The sequence below is a fragment of the Anas acuta genome, chromosome 30, assembly GCF_963932015.1.
Source record: "Anas acuta chromosome 30, bAnaAcu1.1, whole genome shotgun sequence".
Classification (NCBI taxonomy): Eukaryota; Metazoa; Chordata; class Aves; order Anseriformes; family Anatidae; genus Anas; species Anas acuta.
The window spans coordinates 515,480-535,620 of record NC_089008.1 but is presented as its reverse complement, the minus strand read 5'-3'; the positions used below and the strand labels follow the sequence as shown (position 1 = coordinate 535,620).

Here is a 20,141-nt window from a genome sequence, read left to right as displayed (position 1 = left end):
TCGTGATGCATTTGATTGACATGACTCAGTTCCTTGACAGATCACTGTGTTCGGAGGTGCAGCACCTATAGCATATCTGTGTAGCTGGCTGGCATTTGCACACTGCTGCAAACTGGTTTTCATCATGTTTTTCATAGATGTCATATATATTCATATATATTCATCATACTTTTTCATATTTTGCACATATATGAAACACATGTTCATATATTTTTGAGTATATATGAAATATATATGATGATATCATGTATCATCACTGTTTTTCATCATATGGCCAAGTAATGAAGGCAGTGGATATTTATTTTGCTACAAATGTCTTGTAACCTGTTGCAAATGATGCTAGGCAGCTATATAGCTAGAGCTGCTAGGCAGACTAGCACAGATGAACATTAGGAAAGAAAACAGCCCCTCTGAAGTGGCAAGAGGAAAAGGAGAAACGTGGGGGACTAGGGAAGCAAAACAGATTTTTCACCTTCCATTAATTCAATTCTATGCGTTTCCCAGTTTTGGGATGTCATTCATCTCCAGGGAATTTGGAGGTAGGGCTGGACATGTTCTGGCACAACAAGCCCATGAACTGGCAAGACTGAAAAAGGCAGGGTATTGCCATGCGTTCTACTTCTCTGTACCCAGTTCCACTTGACATCCCCACCCCATTTAACATCTCATGAGGTGCAGAAGTCGCTAAGGATTGCACGAAAGGCTCTGTCTGCATTAGTTCAAGTGTTTGTGCTATAAATGTCTGTATTGGAGGCTGTCTGCACCTGTGACAGTGCTCTGGACTACTCAGCCAGTAGACCATTGCTTGGAAGTAATTACATGAACTATTCTGGGCTTAACCTTGAGCCAATTTATTCCCCAGGATGTTTTCCCAAATGGTCTCTGGAGGTGAATTTTGTCCCGTTTTCCACTCTGTGTCTGGGCACCCTTGAGAAGAGCCTGGCTCCATCTTCTTTGCACCCTTCCTTCAGGGATTTATGGGCTTTGATAAGATCCCCTCTGAGCCTTCCCTTCTCCAATCTCTCGGCCTCTCCTCGTAGGAAAGGTGCTCCCTTGATCACCTTGGTGGCCCTCCCTTGACTCTCCCCAGCATGTCCATGTCTGTCTTGGAATGGGGGTCTCAGCACTGGACCCAGCACTCGAGGTGCAGCCTCCCCAGTGCTGAGCAGAGGGGAAGGCTCACCTCCCTTGACCTGCTGCCGATGCTTTGCCTAATGCAGCCAGGAATAGTGAGCTTTGTAGCTCTTGCACCTGGGCTGGGCAATAAATGGGGGCTTGCCTGTATCTGCAAGGTCTGGGGAGCCCCCCCCAGTGCAGGAAGCATTGGGCAGCCCTTGCTGGCTCCATGGCAGATGAGCACAAAGCATCATGTATCCCTCATAGCATTCACACTCATCACACCTGGGATGGATGGGGATGCTTCTCCTTTAATTCATTAGCAGTTTTCCTCATATTTTGGGTTCTGTGCTACTGTGCCAGGCTGCAAGGCCACCAGACTGTCCTGCTCTGTCTCACCAGAGAACCCCTTAGGCTGACTGCAGAGTGCCAAAATGGATTAAATAACCTTCAGAAGACTGGCATCCCTTTGGGCAGCTGTTTTAGGGCTATATAAGTCATTGGTAAAGGATAGTTTATAAATGTCCAGCCCATCAGCTGCTGCTTTGCAGTCTCCTGGAAAGCGTGGTAGGGCTTCCTGCAGGTCTGCAGGAGCTTGGGGGAGAAAGGTCCTGCACTGAAGAATGAGGTGCATGAGGAAGAGGGGAGAGGGGGAGGCCTGTGCCACCTCAGGGGCCACTCCTGCACCAGGAATCGTGCCAGCATCACGGGGCAGCATCTTCCTTCATTAGCTGAGTCATCTCCGTGTCGGCATCCTCGGGAGACTCTCCTTTGGCCGGGTAGTAGATGGCTCCTGGAGCCTGGAAAGGCGTTGCAGAGGCACCTTGCTCCCTGGGGCGCCCACGGTCTGCAAAGCAGATGGGGACAAGGACACGCAACGTTTACTGGCCTGGGGGCGATGGAATCCCCTAAGCTGAGCTGAGGTGACCCCATCTCTGGGTGCTGCATCACCTCAGATCTCTGGGTCTGATGTATGGGGATGGGGACATTGAAATGAGCTGAGGGGACTCACCTGCAGCTAGGTCTGTGCCGATGCACCTCCTTTTCAGGTAGAGCCACAGCAGGACTCCACTCGCCATCATCATCAGGGCAAGCAGTGCCACCAGCGCGGAGCAGGACGATGGAGAGCCTGTGGGGAGAGCACCCCCAGATCAGGATCCTGCTCCCAGCCAGCAGCAGATGGAAGAAAACCAGACCAAACTTGACCCGGTCCCCCCAGCATCTCAGCTGGTGACAGAGCAGGGCTTTCCTTAATTATGTTTAGTATTAAAACCTGTGTTTTAATAGCCAGAGCTAATTATTCTCTGCTTCCCACCATGAGCACAACTGGTCCCTTTCTGAACCAGTTTGCACTGCCCTGCAGCGCTGTGGTCTCTGCAGCACTGTGTGAGGACTGTGGGACGCTGCAACCCTTAACAGGGTTTATACCCCACTGATAATCACGTCCCTAGGTATACGATAAGCTGTGGGGTTTGAGAAACCTTTCGTGTTCCTCATCCCTGCTGCACTCCTGCTCTTACAAGAGCTCCATCACCTCCCCGGTGCATTGTCCTCCTTAGCATTTGGAGTACAAGACTATGCATAGGAAAAGAAAGGCATACTTCTGGCCCTCATCCATCCTTGGTAATTGTCCTACCTCTGTTATATTTCAGGAAAGGGGGCAGGTCATGAAGAGAGCACAGAGAGTCTTTGAGGGTTTAGAGCTTCAAGAGGAAATGGCAGATGCTGGCTTATTTTAAGATCATACAAACATCTCTGATATGCCCAACTGAGCTCGCTGCATGTAGACAACAAGCAATATCCACCAAGGAAGGCCTTTGAGAGCTTGCTTAGGCAAATACATGCCCCAACCTTTATATCTCCCCTTTTGCAGTGAAATAGCCACGCCAGGGTTGCATACACCATTCTGGGGCCAAAACCATCAAACTCTCCCTCCTTGTAGGCAGACCTCTGTGCAGAAGCAGCTCAGCCTCACGAGATGCAGTGTGGAGCACACTGCCTTTCCACTTTATCCTCACCGTGAGCCCTGCCTCTCACCCCACACTGCCAGTTCCCATAGGAAGTTCTGGGCACTCACCTTTCGGCTCCGAGCACACCAAGCCAGCTGTCGCACCGTTCCTGCACGGCCCTGGGCTGATCTTGCTCCGCTGGCACTCCAGGAGGAGCGACTCCGTGCCCCGGCAGCTCAGCCCCTCCAGGAAAGCACGGTGGTGGTCCCGGCTGAAATGGGCTCCCGTGGGCACGGACTGTGCCGGCCCACAGCCCAGCTGCTTGCAGGCCACCTCTGCCTCCAGCAAGCTCCATCCGCTGCTGCAGATGCTGTACCAGGTGGCGTTGTACTGCACCTCCACGCGCCCGGCGCAGGGGCTCCGACCATCCTTAACCCGCAGCTGCAAGGGGTTGGTGCCTGCAGCGGAGAGCAGAGGGGGTGAGGTGGGCTCCTTCACTTCATCACACGCAGCACAGGGACGGAGAGACACAAAGACGGACTGTGTGTGCCTACGTGCTCCAGGTGTATGTGCAATGTGCTACCCATGCCCTTCCCTTGCACGAACGCCCCCTTACAAGAACATCCCCATCATCTCACACTTCTGCACGTGTCAGAGCTGACTCCATCCCAGTGCAGGAGAATGATGCTAGGGATTTCTGAGCATTTTTTATCACCCCCAGGATCACCTGAGCACACGACTCCCGCATCTTCCTCGTGGTTGCAGTTGTGGAGCCCCCAGCCGTTCAGGTTGCAATGGGAGAAGTTGGCTTCGGTGCCCGTGCACTCCACATCATCCAGCCAGATGGGGTCAGCCCCTTGTCCAAAATGAGCCTTGCTGGGGGCCGACACTGCTGTCCCACAGCCCAGCTGCTGGCACACCACCTTGGCATCACTCAGGTCCCAGCCATCATCACACACAGTTCCCCACTGTGCGTTGTGAAAAACCTCCACTCTCCCGGCACAGCGGTTGGGGCCGTTCACCAGCCGGACCTGCACAGACTCCGTGGTGTTGGAGTCTGCAAGGAGAAATATGTGGCCTGCTGTTTAGGAGAGAATGGGGGAATTGTCATCTCGTGACATTACAAAAAAAAAAAAAAAAACCACAGGAAGAAAAAAAAAAAAAGAAAAAGAAAAAGAAAAAGAAAAAGAAAAAGAAAGGAAAAAGAAAGAGGAAGGAAGGAAGGAAGGAAGGAAGGAAGGAAGGAAGGAAGGAAGGAAGGAAGGAAGGAAGGAAGGAAGGAAGGAAGGAAGGAAGGAAGGAAGGAAGGAGGAAATAAAAAAGAAAAAAAAAAAGAAAAAGGAAAAGAGGGAAAAGGAATGAAGGATGTGTCCCCCCAGGGAGCACACAGAGGAATGCCCACACTCAGGCTTGCTTCCACTTGGTGCCATGGGGGATTCGTATGGGTTTTTGGCTATGAGCAGAGCATCTGCTGGTGCTTGGCTTCTTCAGCCTGGCACAGGGCTCAGTTTCTGCCTTGCACCTCACTCCTTCCAGACAGACCCACACCCCCCTGACCCCCATGATGCAGAATTTAACCAACCTGAGCACACCACGCCGGCATCTTCCGCGTGGTTGCAATTATTCTGTCCCCAGGGTCTGGCTTGGCATTGGGCAAGGTTGTCCTCAGTCCCGACACAGTTCACATCATCCATCCAGATGCGCCCGGTGCCTTGCCCAAAGTGAGCCCTGACGGGGGCTGACTCAGCCCTACCACAGCCCAGCTCCCGACACACCACGGTGGCAGCCCGCAGGTCCCAGCTGTCGTCACACACCGTCCCCCACTGCCCGTTGTGCAGCACCTCCACTCTCCCGGTGCAGCGGTTGGGGCCATTCACCAGGCGGACCTGTGCCTCCACTGTGATGCTCGTGTCTGCAAGCAGAGGATCCCTATAGTTAGCCTCTTGGCTCAGTGCCTTGTAGGGAGGGGGAAAAAATCCCTTTCTTGGTGCCTTACTCCCTTGGGGAGTCCTCTTCTTGGTGTCCTATAGGTCTTACAAAGTCTCCGCACAGCCCAAATCACAAATGAACCTCAACATCCCATTCAACCAGGTAAAGTGAAATCAGATCGGGACAGATATAAAAATATTAGAATGTGATCAAAGGAGGGCAACGAAGATGGGGAAAGGACTAGAAAGACTGATTTAAGAGCAGCTGAGGTCACTTGGTTTGTTCAGCTTAGAGAGTAGGAGGCTGGGGGGTGACCTCAGTGTGGACCGCATGGGAAGCGTAGGGGGAGGTGATCTCTTCCCTCTGGTGATTAGCAATAGGACTCATTGGGATGGCTTAAAGTTCATCAGGGAAAGTTCAGGTTGGATATAAGGAGAAAGTTCTTCATTGGGAGGGTGGTCAGGCACTGGAATAGGCTCCTCAGGGAAGTGGCCACGGCCCCAAGACTCTCTATCCAAGAAGCATTTGGTCAGCTCCTTGTGTGGAGCCAGGAGCTGGAATTGATGGTCCTCGTGGGTCCCTTCCAACCCAGAATATTCTATGATTGTATGAAATCAGGTAGGCCTAGGCAACTGGGATGCGGGGATGGAGGAGTCAGGGGCATCTGCAAAGCAAAGAGCCCCCATGCCCAGCAAATCTGCCTCCCACTGAGTAAAGGGGTCAGTTCAGAGAGGAGAAGGCTTTTGGGCAGGGGACTCCAACCCCTGCTTTTCTGGATCCCTGTGTCTGGAGTTATGAGCATCACCTGAGCACACAACACCGGCATCTTCTTCGTGATTGCAGCTATTGATTCCCCATGGCCTGGCCCTGCATTCGGTGAGGGCACTTTCTCTCCCGGAGCAAGCAACTCTGTCCAGCCAGATGGGATCCATCCCTCGACCAAAGGAAGCATGTGCTGTGGCCGACACGGCCGCCCCGCAGCCCAGCTGCCGGCACACCACCGCGGCATCGTTCAGGTCCCAGCCGTCATCGCACACGGTGCCCCACTGCTGGTTGTGAAACACCTCGACTCTCCCGGAACAGCGGTGAGGGCCATCCACCAGCCGAATGGTTGACCTGTTGGCAGTGCCAGCGTTTGACAACACTGCAAAACGTGGTGAGAAAACCATGCGTCAGAAGTGCTGAGGGTTGGAAGGCTCTCCTAGATGTTTTACTGACATCTGCACCCGCAGGACCAAGGTGTCCACCTGTCTGTAGGATGCAGGTGCCCTCACGTTAAATGGGTGATCCTTCGGGATCACGTGCACTGGAGCAGGTTTCCCAGAGAGGCTGTGGAGCCTCCCACCTTGGAGATCTTCTGAAGCCTTCTGACTTGCTCCTGGGCGGCCTGTTCTGAGGGGCTCAGTTTGGGTGGGCAGGTTGGACCAGATGACCTCCACAGGTCCCATGCAACCCTAAATATTTTGTATGATTCCGTGATCCAGTGACCCCTGAGATCCTGCTGTCTTGTAGGGTGTGCAGGGACCACTTAGAGGGGGAGTTCTCGTAGATATTCCCTTTTTCCATCATTATGGGTATCAGAGAGGGGAAAGAGCCCTTCCTACTGCAAATGAACTGCACCCTCCCTACACCATCCTGCTCCAGCCCTCCCGGGGCAAGTCCCACACCCTCCGGCCTCCAGCAACAGGGCAGCCACAGCTCGCCTGAGCACACCACACCAGCATCATCCAGGTGGCTGTGGAATCATTCACCGGGCATTCAGAAAAGGGCGTTTTCTGTCCTGGTGCAGGCCACTCTGTTCAGCTAAATGGAGTCTGCCCCTCGGCTGAAGCCCAAAACCAGAGAAATCCAGCGCCAGCCCACTGCAGCATCACCGTAATGGCAGTAAGGTGCAGAACAGACCCCCTACACCCACCCTGGCCCCTGCAATGCCTCTCATTGCAGAATTTTACTGACCTGAGCACACCACACCGGCATCTTCACCGTGGTTGCAATTATTCTGTCCCCAGGGTCTGGCTTGGCAGTGGGCAAGGGTGTCCTCAGTCCCGGCACAGTTCACGTCATCCAGCCAGATGTGCCCTGTGCCTTGCCCATATCGAGCCCCGCTGGGGGCAGACTCAGCCCTGCCACAGCCCAGCTGCCGGCACACCACGGTGGCAGCCCGCAGGTCCCAGCCGTCGTCACACACCGTCCCCCACTGCCCGTCATGAAACACCTCCACTCTCCCGGTGCAGCGGTTGGGGCCGTTCACCAGACGCAGTAAGGAGGATTTTGAGGTGTCCGGCTCTGAAAACACAATCAGGGGTAAGCCCTTGGAGAAATGCATGCCAGTTCGTACCTCTGTTATTCCTATCCTAGTAGTATTTTTTTTTTTTCAGGCAGAGAAAGTTTCTCTTGTGCAGTTTGCTCCAGGACAGCTGATGAAGCTATCTCTGGGCTGCAGTCAGTGCTGCTCAGCTGGGAATAATACAGCCCATCCTTTAGGATATATCTATCTTTTAGGAACAGGGATGTTCTGCTTCAGGCTAATTACTTCCTAGGCTTAGAGCTTGTCACAGTCATGGATGTGGGATCATAGAATCGTAGAATGGTTTGGGTTGGAAGGGACCCTTAAAATTCATCTGATCCACCCCTCCCTGCTGTAGACAGGAACATGTTTTGCCAGAGAAGGTTGCTTAAAGCCCCATCCAACCTGGCTTTGCACACTTCCAACAATGAAGCATCCACAACTCCTCTGGGCAACCTGCTCCCATTTCTTCTTACCCCCATCATGAAAAATTTATTTATTTTATGGCATTTACATCTACCCTCTCACTTTAAATCCATTGCCAGGAATCCAGTGGAGTGAGCTCAGAAGGAGAAAGCCCTTACATTGACTCCAAGCCCTTACGTTGACTCCAAGATCGCAGAGTTCACATATTGACTCATGATGCGCCACATTGCAGGAGTGCAACTTACCTGAGCACACCACGCTGGCATCTTCTCTGTGGTTGCAGTTATTCCGCCCCCAGGGGCTGGCTCGGCAGTGGGAAAGGGTGTTCTCAGTCCCAACACAGTTCACGTCATCCAGCCAGATGTGCCCGGTGCCTTGCCCGAAGCGAGCCCTGCCAGGGGCTGACAGCACCACCCCACAGCCCAGCTGCCGGCACACCACCTTGCCGTCGTTCAGGTCCCAGCCGTCGTCACACACCGTCCCCCACAGCCCATCGTGCAGCACCTCCACTCTCCCGGTGCAGCGGCTGGGGCCGTTCACCAGCCGCAGTTCGGCTGAGCTCGAGTTTCCTGCATTTGTAGAGATGCCGGGGAAATTCACACAAGCATCATTGCAGAGCACCTCCCTCTGTCCCACCCCATCTCATTCACTGACTGCATCTTACATAGGACCTGTGTTGGGACACAAGTAACATTCAGGATATAAAATGATTTTTATGGCTAGGCACTGAAGAATAACCAAAGGAATAAATACCAAGTGTGAAATTTGGCTTAGGGGTGCTGCACACAGGATCCAAGAAATGCAAATGGGAGAGGTCCGCAAAAGGAGCCTAAACTTGCCTCCACTGCACCCCAACATCTCCTCTGGGGAGAGTCACAAACCCATAGAATGGTTTGTGTTAGAGGAGACCCCTAAACATCATCTACTCCAATGCCATGACATGGGCAGGGACATCTTTAACTGGAGCAGGTTGCTCAAAACCCTGGTGAAATATCTTTCTCCGTCTTTCTTACAAGCCCTGCTCCCTGTCCCAAGTGTGCAGGAGCTCTGGTCATGAGTCCAGCTGTAAGCCTGCCTCCTGCCCACCCCAGCCCAAGTCTCACCTGAGCACACCACGCCGGCATCTTCCCCATGGTGGCAGTTGTGGACACCCCAAGTCTTTGCTTTGCACTGGGAGATGTCATTTTCTTCCCCTGTGCAGTTGACTTCATCCAGCCAGATGCGACCGGATCCCCACCCAAACCGAGCTGATCCTGGGGCTGAAAGAGCCGTCCCGCAGCCCAGCTGCCGGCACACCACCATGGCATCACTCATGTCCCAGCTGTCATCGCAGACTGTCCCCCACTCGTTGTTATAAAACATCTCGACCCTCCCGATGCACTTGTTCAAACCACCCACCAGCCGAAGCGTGGTGGTTGTGGAGATCCCTGAGCCTGAAAAACACAGAGAAATGGGCATTATGAGTTCCCACTTGTATGTCTCAGCATCTGCAGGGCTGGCGAAGGATGAGCATCCCAGCAGTGGGTGTAGATGGCGTTGCTGCAGCCTGCTTGCACATGGCAAAGGATGGTTTTTTATTTGTTTGTTTGATCCTGTGCTTTCCTGACTGCTGATCACCACATTGATCTATCTCTGGAGATTTCTCTTCCAAGACAAAAGCTAGATGGGTAGTAGCTGGCTCAAAGCTGCCAGTGTGTGCACTGCATTGCAAAGGCTTGTTCTGGTGCATCTTTCCATATTTATCTGCATGACCTAGCATTTAGAAGCACTGGCAGCACAATCCGCTTTGCCTGTCCTACCCCTGGGCATGGTGCAGTTGCATCTGCTGCCACTCAGGCAGCATCCTTGTACCCCTCAGCTTCCACTCCAAGAAGGCTACAGGTGCTTTGCCCCATGAAAATACCTTGGACACCCTTGGACATCTCCAGACACTAAGGTGTGTCTTACACCATGCTGTTTTTCCCCCATGTCCATGTACATATTTGTCTATGTGTCTGATAGCTCTGTTCTTTAATGTGGTTTCTACTGAAATGGAAAATTCTGGACACCAGAATTATTTGCCAGCTTGTTCCCAAACTGTTCCCAGCCTGCAGCTTGCAGGACAGGACTTGACCCATATGTAAAAAAAGCACGCAATGAGGATTACCTGAGCACACAACGCTGGCATCTTCCATATGGCTACATGTGTGGAGTCCCCAGGGCTTGAAGGGGCATTCAGCAAGTGTTGCTTCTGTCCCAAGACATCTCACCCCCTCTAGCCAGATGGGGCCAGACCCTTGCCCAAAGGAAGATAACCCTTGGGCTGACACCGCTGTCCCACAGCCCAGCTGCCGGCACACCACTTTGGCATCGTTCAGGTCCCAGCCGTCATCACAGATGGTGCCCCACTGCCAGCTGTGGAACACCTCCACCCGCCCTGAGCAGCGGTTGGGACCATTCACCAACCGCAGGGCTTCTGGGCTGCCCAGGTCTGCATCTGGAAAGGGAATTGGCATGAGAATAAGTCCCAGAAATTCCTGCCTGTCTGGTTACCAGCAACGCAGTGTACCTCCCCATCCAGGGGTCTTTCATGCTCTCCACCAGCACATTTCTCATTTGCCTCACTAAGGACATGCATATATGAGCATGTTTTGGATCAGAAGTGTTAGGACCTTGCCTTGACCTCGCCCTGTGAGCCTGGCCAAGTCTTTGCCACCCATTCAAGAATAAAGTCCTGCTTTAGGGGAAAGGGATAACTCTGGAATCTCCAGACTACAGATACACAGGCACTGAGATCCTGGAGAGGGCAGCACAGATCTTTTATCACATATACCATCAGCTCTCAAAGTCCTGGCAGCATGGCAGAGGATGCTCACCTTCTCCTCAGCACACACACTGAGATTTTAGCATCCATCCCAGCAGACAGGCAAGGACTCTAGCAGAGAGACCCTCTCTAGGAGAGAGACCCTTTTCTGCTCCCTGCAGCACAGGACCCCAAGAGCCCCTCCAGTAATGATACTATCTGGCCTAAGAGCATCCCTCTCCCTGCAGCATTCACTTCTGATGCCTCATTTTTTCTCAGGAGTGAGCATGCTGTGTGGGAGAGGAGGTGAAGGCATTAATTATTAGGGGGGTGGGTCCATGATGTGATTATTCTCACGGGGATGACCAGGCAACAAGGCACACAGTGCACACATACTTGAATAAGGCAAAGGGAAGGGATTCCCCAGGGACTAGTGGCTGTAAGGTAGTATGGCTGAAGAGCAGTGATTAAAGAAATACAGGCAGAATAACTCCCTACAGCGTCAGGGCTTTTGGTGTGTGATGGTCCCTTAGAGAATGCCTGCATAATAAAATCAGGCTCTTACAGGCTTGAGGTTTCAGGGAATCCTTGGTTTGGGATTTCCAAGCACTTTTCCTGCCATAAGCCAAGTACTGGCAGACCTCTAAAAGGAAAAGGTTTTGTGCTCTCTGAATGGACCATAGAAACAAGCAGTGGTTAAGCCAAGACAAGGAGGAGCTGGAAAGAGTGAATTTGCAGACAAGAGGTGGCACAACCTCCCCAGGGGGAGGACTGGTACCTGACTCACCCACACTGACCTACGGCCACAGAGCACACGACACTTGCATATCCCCTAGACTTGCAGTTCTGGGCTCCCCAGAGCTTGACCTTGCATTCGAAGAGGGCTCGCTCCGTCCCAGTGCACTGCACAGCATCCACCCAGAGCAGGTCAGGTCCTTTCCCAAACTGGGATGAGTCCGTGGCCGAGCGTGCTGCCCCACAGCCCAGCTGCCTGCACACCACATGGGCTTCAGCCAGGTCCCAGCCGTCAGCACAGACAGTCCCCCAGCGCTGGTCATGAAAAACCTCAAGTCTCCCCGAGCATTTGTCTGAGCCATTCACAAGGCGGAGCTCTCCAAGGTCGGAAATGCCTGATCCTGCAACACCAAAAGGCATAAATATGTAACGAGGCACCTTCGGCTCACCGAAGCCTTGGGCTGACAGAAAACGGCTTTACACATGAGGCTGAGCAGCTTTGAGGGTTGAGAATGCTCTCACAGCAAGAGACAGTGCCGGATTTTCAGATGTGATGAAAAATGGCTGGGGGAGGAAATAAAAATAAAAAAATAAAAAAATAAAAAAATAAAAAAATAAAAAAAATAAAAAAATAAAAAAAATAAAAAAATAAATGACGAGACTGTTACCCAAGGCTTGATTAGAATGGACTATAGTCCAGCATAGTCCAGACTATTAGCAATGGTCTCTGGCCCATGCTAACTGCCAGGATTTGTGAATAACATCAGTTAAAAGCATGCCAGGGACCTTGTTATTGTGACAATAATGCAAATGAGCAAGCCATTTATTTTTCCTGGGCTTTAATGTCTAGGTGCTATTCTAAGCCACCAAGATGGACCATGAGGAGCTGGTTTCAAAGGCAAGGGTCTCCAGGCTGGCTGCAAACTGTTCCTGTACCCCAAACCCTTACAACCACATGAAGACACCGAGTCAAGCCTCAGTAATGCTTGCCGTGGTGCTCCCAGTGCTGTGACAGGTGGCGGTTACCTGAGCACACCACGCTGGCATCTTCATCATGATCACAGCTGTGGACAGCCCATCCCTTGAGCTTGCATTCAGAAAGAGCAGCCTCCGTCCCCGTGCAGTTCACGTCGTCCAGCCAGATGGGGCCCTGTCCCTGGCCAAAGTAAGCCCTCCGTGGGGCCGAAATAACCACCCCACAGTCCAGCTGCCGGCACACCACCGCAGCATCTGGGAACTCCCAGCTGTCATCACACACGGTTCCCCATTGCTCGTTGTGGAACACTTCCACTCTCCCAGCACAACGGCCTGGGCCATCCACCAGCCGGACTGGGGCAAGGCTGGAAACAGCAGAGCCTGCGAGGAGACAAGAAACTCAGGGCAGCCCCTGCAAATCCATCCATGGTCCATGCAGGAGGATGAGGGACCCATCATTTTTACATGCAGTGCTGCACAGAGCATCATGGTTATGTTGCTTCTGAACCCACACCACCTCATACTCCTTTGGAGATACCTCTCAAAGGATCTGAGAGCATTTGGTCCAACAGCATGGGATAAAGCAGGCACCTTGCTCCCGCTGGGTCAGGGGGGAGAGGACCTGGCTATAGCAGAGCATCCCAGCATCCCAACCCACTCCCAGTGGGAGAAGTGCTACTGCACACTGAAACCAACCTGAGCACACCACGTTGGCGTATTTCCCATGGCTGCAGCTGCTTTTTCCCAATTGGCTTGCCCTGCATTTCATAAGGGATTGTTCAGTCCCCTCGCAGCTCACGTTGTCCAGCCACGTGTGGAGAGATCCAGCACCCAGGTGAATTTCCCCCGAGGCTGACAGCGCTGTCCCACAGCCCAGCTGCCGGCACACGACCTCGGCATCCTTCTTATCCCAGCCATGGTCACACACAGCTCCCCACTCCTCATCCTGAAACACCTCCACTCGGCCAGCACAGCGGTGAAAGCCGTTCACCAGTCGGAGACGAGCGGGCTCGGGGATGAGCGCATCTGCAAACATCCAAGGGAGTTATACATCCCTTCTAACGGCTACAGATTTTCACCCATGCTCATCCTGTCAGAATTAAGCTCCTGGCCCCTCTTCCAGACACCAAAATGCATGGAGGAGGTGGGAACAGGAAGGCTTTTCACTGCAATCCAAAAACCCTCCCATGGCCTGCACTGCTCCTACACTGCACAAGACCCCAGACCCATTTCGTGCAAGAAAATCTTGGTTGCTTTCACTAGCTTTGCCCCTACTATATCGATCTTCCTGCTGTTGGAGTTGGTCAGCCTGGGGAGTTTATGGGGAGAAATAGGGTTCCCTGCAGGAATTCCTCCCACCATCCTAAATTAACAATTCAGAAGGGACCTGTTTCATTCACCAGCTATAGGGCAAGTCCAGGAAAACCACACTGACTGCTGATGCTGACTCTGGGTCCCAGCTCAGCCTTACAAGGGGCATAAACCATCTGTCCTGGCACCTCCCACCAATCCTCCTTGCTCCAGGGGACATGTAGAGAGATGTAGAAGGAGCAGTGCTCACCTGAGCACACCACACCAGCATCTTCCCCATGGTAGCAATTATTGATGCCCCACTGCCTGGCCCAGCAGGTAGACAGGGCATACTCAAACCCCGTGCAATTCGTCTCATCCAGCCAGATGACGCCAGTCCCTTGCCCAAACTGAGCCCATCCAGGGGCTGAGAGGGCTCTCCCACAGCCCAGCTGCCTGCACACCACGTTGGCATCCAGCAAATCCCAGTTGTCATCACACACAGTTCCCCACTGCTTGTTGTGAAAGATCTCAACCCTTCCAGCGCAGCGGCTCCCGTAGTTCACCAGCCGGACCTGGTCACCCTCTGAGTTAAATAAAAGAGCATAAAGAAGAGAAGGCAAAACCATACCCACAAGTGGTCTCTTTCTGCAGCATGAGAAGTCTGTCCTGCCACTGGAGCTGAGCGTTTCATTTAATGACCTCAAGCTCATGACCTTAGGCTCATTTAATGACCATGAAAAGGGTCTGCCCAGCCAGATGTTTGGCTCCAGAAACTTATGGCAGAGGGGACAAAACTTGAAATATCCCATTGCAACTCTACCATTCTCATCAACCCTTCAAGGTGAACAGCCAAACTATGTCCAACCCCAAACACCCCCTGACAACAGGGCAGCCACAAAGAGGCCATATTATCTAAGCTTGCTGCAGAAATTAAGGTGATGAGCCAAGTATCTCTCCCCCCATGCCATTCCCAAGGTGGTTACCTGCACACACCACGCCAGCTGATGTCCGAGGATGATGCGTGCTGTTGCTCCAGGGTCTCATCTTGCAAGCAAAGAGGGCAGTTTCTGCTCCCGTGCAGTTCACACTGCCCGGCCACATCTGTCCTGATCCTTGCCCAAAATGAGACCCACCGGGAGCCAACAGCGCTGTCCCGCAGCCCAGCTGCCTGCACACCACTTGAGCCTCAGCCAGCCCCCAGCCGTCATCGCAGAGGGCTGCCCAGGTGGCATTGTGGAAGACCTCGACCCTTCCATTGCAGCGCGTTGTACCGTTGGCCAGGCGGAGCTCCGCTGAGATGGACACTCCTGAGGCTGCAATAAACAGGACAGAGCCATAGCTGCTCCTGCTCCTCCCTGACAGAGCTGGGCATCCTCTACTGCACGTGCACTAAAACCTCCTTCAACACCTCTGACACTCAGGTAACGGGTGAGACAGACCTGGATGGGCAGGAACTGCAAACCTCATGAAGTTCAACAAGGCCACGTGCAAGCTCTGTAGAGAAGAACTTTGGGACAGTGGTGGAAGAAAAGTGGATACGAGCCAGCTGTGTGCACATGTGGGCCAGAAAAGCCAACAGATGGGATATACCACCATTGGAAGTGTTCAAAGTCAGGTTGGATGGAACTCTGAGCAGGCTGATCTATTGAAAAATGTCCCTACCCATGACAAGGATGTTGGACTAGGTGATGTTTAAGGGTCCTTTCCAGCCCAAACCATTCTCTGATTCTATGATTTGCTGGGGTGAGTTATAGCTGCAGAAAACTTTGCAAGGTTTTTGTTGACTAGCCTATAGTCCCCAAGACCAATAGATCTTGGTGCAGGTGCTTGGTAACTCCTGCGTGTGACTGCAAATGGTCATCTGAATCCAGTGAGAGGGGAAGCCCAGACAGCTCACTTGTCTTGCAGCTCAGCACTGGACACATGGCTGCAAAGGTGGGAGAAGTCTTTTCATTGCAACTTGCCTGCCTGCATGCTGCAAGTGCTCTCCAGCTCTGCAAAGGGATGCTGCAGGAGAGCACTCCAAGATGCACCTCATGCCCCCAGTGCTTCTGAGCATTCCAGACACCCCTTTCAAAACCCCTACAAGTATTTTAGGGTGCTGACTTTTAGCCTTCTGTGTTGGAAGGTCTAAGCAAGAGTTACCTGAACACACCACACCAGCATCCTCGCCGTGGTAGCAGTTGTTGACCCCCCATGCACGGGCCTTGCAGTCGAAGATGGTGGCCTCTGTGCCCGTGCAGTTCACCTCATCCAACCAGATGGGGTCCTGGCCTCTCCCATAGTGAGCCCCCTTGGTGGCCATCAGCGCCGTCCCGCAGCCCAGCTGCCGGCACACCACAGTGGCATCCATGAGGTCCCAGCCATCATCGCAGACAGTGCCCCACATGTGGTCATGGAGCACCTCCACTCTCCCCGCGCAGCGGTTGGGGCCATTGAGCAGCTGCAGCTTGCCCAACTCCGAGGTCCTGGAGTCTGCAAACACCCCGAGAGGATCAGTTGTAGGGTGGCTGTGCATGGGGGACAGACCCAGAGGTGCTGCACGGTGGGGCACTGGGACTACCTGAGCACTCAACGCTGGCATCTTCCACGTGGTGGCAGTTGTGCTGTCCCCACGGCCTGGCCTGGCATTCGGAGAGGGCAGCCTCCGTCCCCGTGCAGTTCACATCGTCCAGCCAGATCTGGCCCATACCTTCTCCGTGCCGAGCCCCCTTTGAGACGGACAGCACCATCCCACAGCCCAGCTGGCGGCACACGACCTGTCCCTCATGGACGCTCCAGTTGTCATCGCACACTGTCCCCCATGTCCCATTGTGGAGCACCTCCACTCGCCCAGCGCAGCGGCCGGGGCCGTCCACCAGACGAAGCCCCTCTGGATCTGGGGAGGCTGTGCCTGCAGAGCCAGGAGGAGGAGAAGGAGAAGGAGGTGACATCCTAAGAGTAGATGGGGTTCAACTCTTTATGCATTTGAGATGCCTGCTGTCCCCTATCTGCTGTTCAGAAAGGGTTTCAGAGAAGTAGCTGAACATCCTACACTTAGCTTCAGCTTAGAGAAGACCCCATTGCAGCCTACATCTTCCTCATGAGGGAGAGCAGAAGCTAGTCTCTTGCTAGTGACCAGCAGTAGGACCTGAGGGAATGTCATGGAGCTGCCTCCATGAACTTCTAGGTTCAGCTAGGAGATCAGATCTTCACTGAAAGCCTGGTCAGGCCCTGGAACCAGCACCCCAGGGAGATCCCCAAGCCTGCTGGAGGTCAGGAAGCCTTTTAACAACACTTAGGTATGTGGTTTAATTCTTAGGTTGCCCTGCATGGAGTCAGGAGTTGGACTCAATGATCCTTGTGGGTCCCTTACAACTTGGTATACCCTACGATTCTGCATGTCCTGAAGCATCTCAGATGGTCCTGGGTGTCTGTTTTTAGGCTGCTGAGTCTCATGTTTGTATCTAAATGCCTGAATTAAATAATCCTAATGTCAATGTGGATCCCACACCCTAGGGGTCTTTTTCTTACTCATGTAAAAAGACAGGCAAATGCTTGTTTGTCAGTAACAAAGATATAGTTTCACTAGAGTAACTTTGTGTGGTATAACTACACAGAGAGTTGAGAGAAATGGAAAAGTGATTCAGCTATGGGAAGGTCTTCACAGTTTACAGGATCTACATCATAAGATTGCCTCCAGCCCCTCATATACACTTAGCAAGAGCCCTAAAAAAAGTGGAGACTGTGCAGAAAGGAGCCATAAGTTAGCTGCAAGTTCCTAACCAGGTCCACATAAAAAATGCTCAAGAGGACTGTGTTTGCATTCTGTAAATACCTTTTTGACTGCAGAAAAAGATTTCCAAAGTGTTCAGGCACTGATCTGTGCTGACGTCCAGCAGTTTTGCTGCTCCCATAAGTTCTGACAGGAGCTGGTGTCTATGTGCTCCCTAAGCCAGGTGCCCCATGCTCTAAAGATACTTAAAGTTGAGCAGCTAAACACTTTTTCCTCCTCTTCTCCTTTTAATACCAGTGCAGAGCAATAGGCAACACTGCCCACCCAAAATGGGACCTGCCTTCTGTGGGGGCCTGTCACTCTCCAAAAGATATATCACAAGCCTGAGTTAGGACCTTCAGTGATGGCCTGATACCCTTGGTCTGTAAGCTGCAAGGATTTCCCCAGATGATAAGCAAAGGATCAGATACAGCACTCAGGAAGTCACTGAGGCCAGAAAGAGGAAGAAACAGTTTACAAATTAAATCCTTGAGTCATTCCCAGGTCCAAGCAAGGTCTGGGCAGCTGTAGCGTTGCCAAAGGGGACAAGCTGGCACTCTGCATGCAGGCTTCAGTAGCTCAACTCTCTTATTTATAAGGGATGTGCCCTGGGGAGCATGAAAGTATCTTTGCAAAGACAACCCTAAAGATTAAGATTATTATATTATTAAAATTTAAGATGAGTCTGAACCAGGTGCACGGCAGGCATTCACTTCTCAGTTTGCAAGCTCTCCTACCCCAGGCTAAAAGCAGTGTTAAAGGTCTTTTGCTCATTTTCTTCATTTTTACCAAGAGTTACCCATTGATAAGCAATAACAGATCAACCCCATAGCTGAGACTTAGCAGAGCTTCTTGGCATGTTTCCTGAAAGCACTACCTTCGGTAGGGAGCCTTTGTATGAAATTTCATTTTTACTGTGGGCAGTCTCAGGTGCGTTGACTGCCCGTGCCTGGGTGGACAAACCACAGCTTGGCAGAGTGCACCCAGCCTTGTCCTGGCAATTGAGGTCTGTGGTCCCTACTTGTCACCCCCTCATCTTACAAGGAGCTGCCCCTCTTTGCTGTGTACAGGGGCGTTGAGTTTGTCCAGGCTCTCTCCACCCTGCAATACCATAAATTTGCCACACAAGGTCCGGAATAAGACAAGGTTAATCAGAGCAGAAGAGCATGCATAGTTATGGTACAGCTTCAGGAGGCAAAACTCAGCATGATTCTCTCCACTCTTAAGTCCCAAGTCTTCATTTATGTGGCAAAACCACATGTGTAGCAGTAAATAGGCAATACATGACTTTGAGAGCAGTCTGCAGGGATAGCTGCACATAAAGACTTTTCTTCTGCCTCCAAAACAATCACAAGCCATTCCTTCCTGCCCCAGACTGATGAATGAAACCCAGGACCCTTGGCCAGACCAAGCCGTCCTCCACAAAGCACCAAATGAATACACTGGAGGAGCACACATAGCAGAGGGGCACCTGGGATCAGAAGCAAAGGCAAACACCACTCACCCCAAAGACACACCATCAGGAGGAGGATCCCCACGCTCTTGGCTCCGGAGCAGGTGGGTTGGTTTCTGCCCCAGGGGTACCTGGGGGAGGGATGGAGACCACTTGGCATCCCCATCTTCACAGGTTGGCCATGGGCTGGAAGCTGGAGCAGAAAGTCCTGGTGAGAGACAGCAGCTGGGCTCCGTGTCCTGCTGGCTGACTAGGAGGGATGGAGAGGGATCGAGGCAGATGCCCAGGGTTGGGAGTGATGGGCATTTCAGCAGCAAACCCTCCTCCTGCTCCCTCCTTTGCCCTGTGCTTTTCCCTGCCTGGCTAGCCTTCCTCTTCCTCTGCCCCCAGGCCACAGGGCATTGGCTTGGGCTTTGTGTGAATCCATGCCAGAAGGTGACCCTCTGCTCTGTGCCGCCGTCTGATCCTGTCACTGGGTTGTGAAATGGAGAGCTGTTCCAGGAAAAGGCAGAGCAAACAAAACTCCCTCTGCACCCAGGCCCCGTGTTCTACGTGACAGCCCCAAAGGCACCTCGGCTGTCCAGCAGTGTCCTGGGGATAGTGCAGGAGACCTTCCTCTGACAATGTAAATGCAGCCTTTTTGCACAGAAGTGGGGAAAATTAGCTACTTTAGCTTCATTAAAATGTATTTTATTGGGGTTTCAGGTGTAAGGGACCACCTTCTACAAGCAAATATGTTACTAAATTTTGGAAATGCCTTTATTGTGAAGGCTGGAGCTAATATGATGCTGAGCTGGGCAGGAAGCACCTCTCCCACCAGGAGAGAAGGAAAGAAAATTCCTCATACACATGAAGAAAACTTGCAGAGTCTGTGATCCAGGACTTTCCCCAACCCAGTGTAGGTTTCCACTAGAATAAGCAACGGAAAACCATTTGGAAGGGTAGTGCAGAGCAGTTCGGGCCATTCACAGGTGGAGGGAAAATGGACATTATTTTCTTGCTCAACAGAGGAAGAAGGTGAGCTGTAGAGTTTGCTGTCCCCTCTCTCCCATCACTTGCAGAGTGCACATCCTTGTGGCATGTTGATGTTTTGCAAGAAGAGGGCCTGAAGCCAGAGTAAGCATGGCACTGGAAAAATGAGTTTGAAAAGTCATTAGATAAATATCACTTGTTGCTCCGAATGGGAATGTTAAGGCTGTGGTGGATGCTGCACTACTGGTGCACTGAAGATAGGGATGAGAAAGGATATTGCCCCAGGAAGTGCAAGTCTGCAAAAATAAGAAATGAAACTGGAGCATGTTACGGGAGGAGGACCTAGCATGGCTAGGGAGGTCTTGGGCTGAACTGAACTCTTCAGCCTGGCAAAACCCAAGAGAGGTATTAAAGAGAAGATCACTACCTATAGAAAGAGAAAATAAGAGAAGTCCAAACTGCAGAGGAAT

The 20,141-nt window shown here is 52.2% G+C and overlaps 1 protein-coding gene across 2 annotated transcripts; it reads right to left on the bottom strand.

Moving 5' to 3' along the window:
* Positions 1-1,691: 1,691 nt before the first annotated feature.
* Positions 1,692-19,147, bottom strand: LOC137846082 (deleted in malignant brain tumors 1 protein-like). 2 transcript variants are annotated; one of them, XM_068663703.1, is made up of 18 exons: positions 18,751-19,139; positions 16,056-16,385; positions 15,638-15,967; positions 14,476-14,805; positions 13,761-14,075; positions 12,896-13,225; positions 12,251-12,580; positions 11,287-11,625; positions 9,854-10,183; positions 8,811-9,140; positions 7,953-8,276; positions 6,951-7,280; positions 5,800-6,138; positions 4,648-4,977; positions 3,793-4,122; positions 3,194-3,523; positions 2,129-2,245; positions 1,692-1,963 (listed from the first exon to the last, which is right to left on the bottom strand). In XM_068663703.1, exons 1-18 carry the CDS (start codon positions 18,863-18,865, stop codon positions 1,821-1,823), a joined length of 5,322 nt encoding a protein of 1,773 aa, XP_068519804.1. In that variant the 5' UTR covers positions 18,866-19,139; the 3' UTR covers positions 1,692-1,820. The 2 variants fall into 2 exon arrangements, with proteins under 2 accessions (XP_068519804.1, XP_068519805.1); XM_068663704.1 differs by lacking the exons at positions 1,692-1,963; positions 2,129-2,245; positions 3,194-3,523; ... (4 more) ...; positions 7,953-8,276; positions 8,811-9,140 and having other exon boundaries at positions 10,045-10,183; positions 11,277-11,625; positions 18,751-19,147.
* Between the last annotated feature and the right edge of the window lie 994 nt (positions 19,148-20,141).

What these genes read in the sequence shown, in the direction of transcription:
- LOC137846082 (XM_068663703.1), bottom strand. Translation starts at nt 18,865, where the DNA reads ATGGGGATGCCAAGTGGTCTCCATCCCTCCCCCAGGTACCCCTGGGGC. An exon ending in TGCTGGTGTGGTGTGTTCAG is followed by an intron (nt 14,806 to 15,637) that starts GTAACTCTTGCT and finishes TGTTTATTGCAG; the next exon opens with CCTCAGGAGTGTCCATCTCA. An exon ending in GGTGTGCTCGGAGCCGAAAG is followed by an intron (nt 2,246 to 3,193) that starts GTGAGTGCCCAG and finishes CTCTCCCCACAG; the next exon opens with GCTCTCCATCGTCCTGCTCC.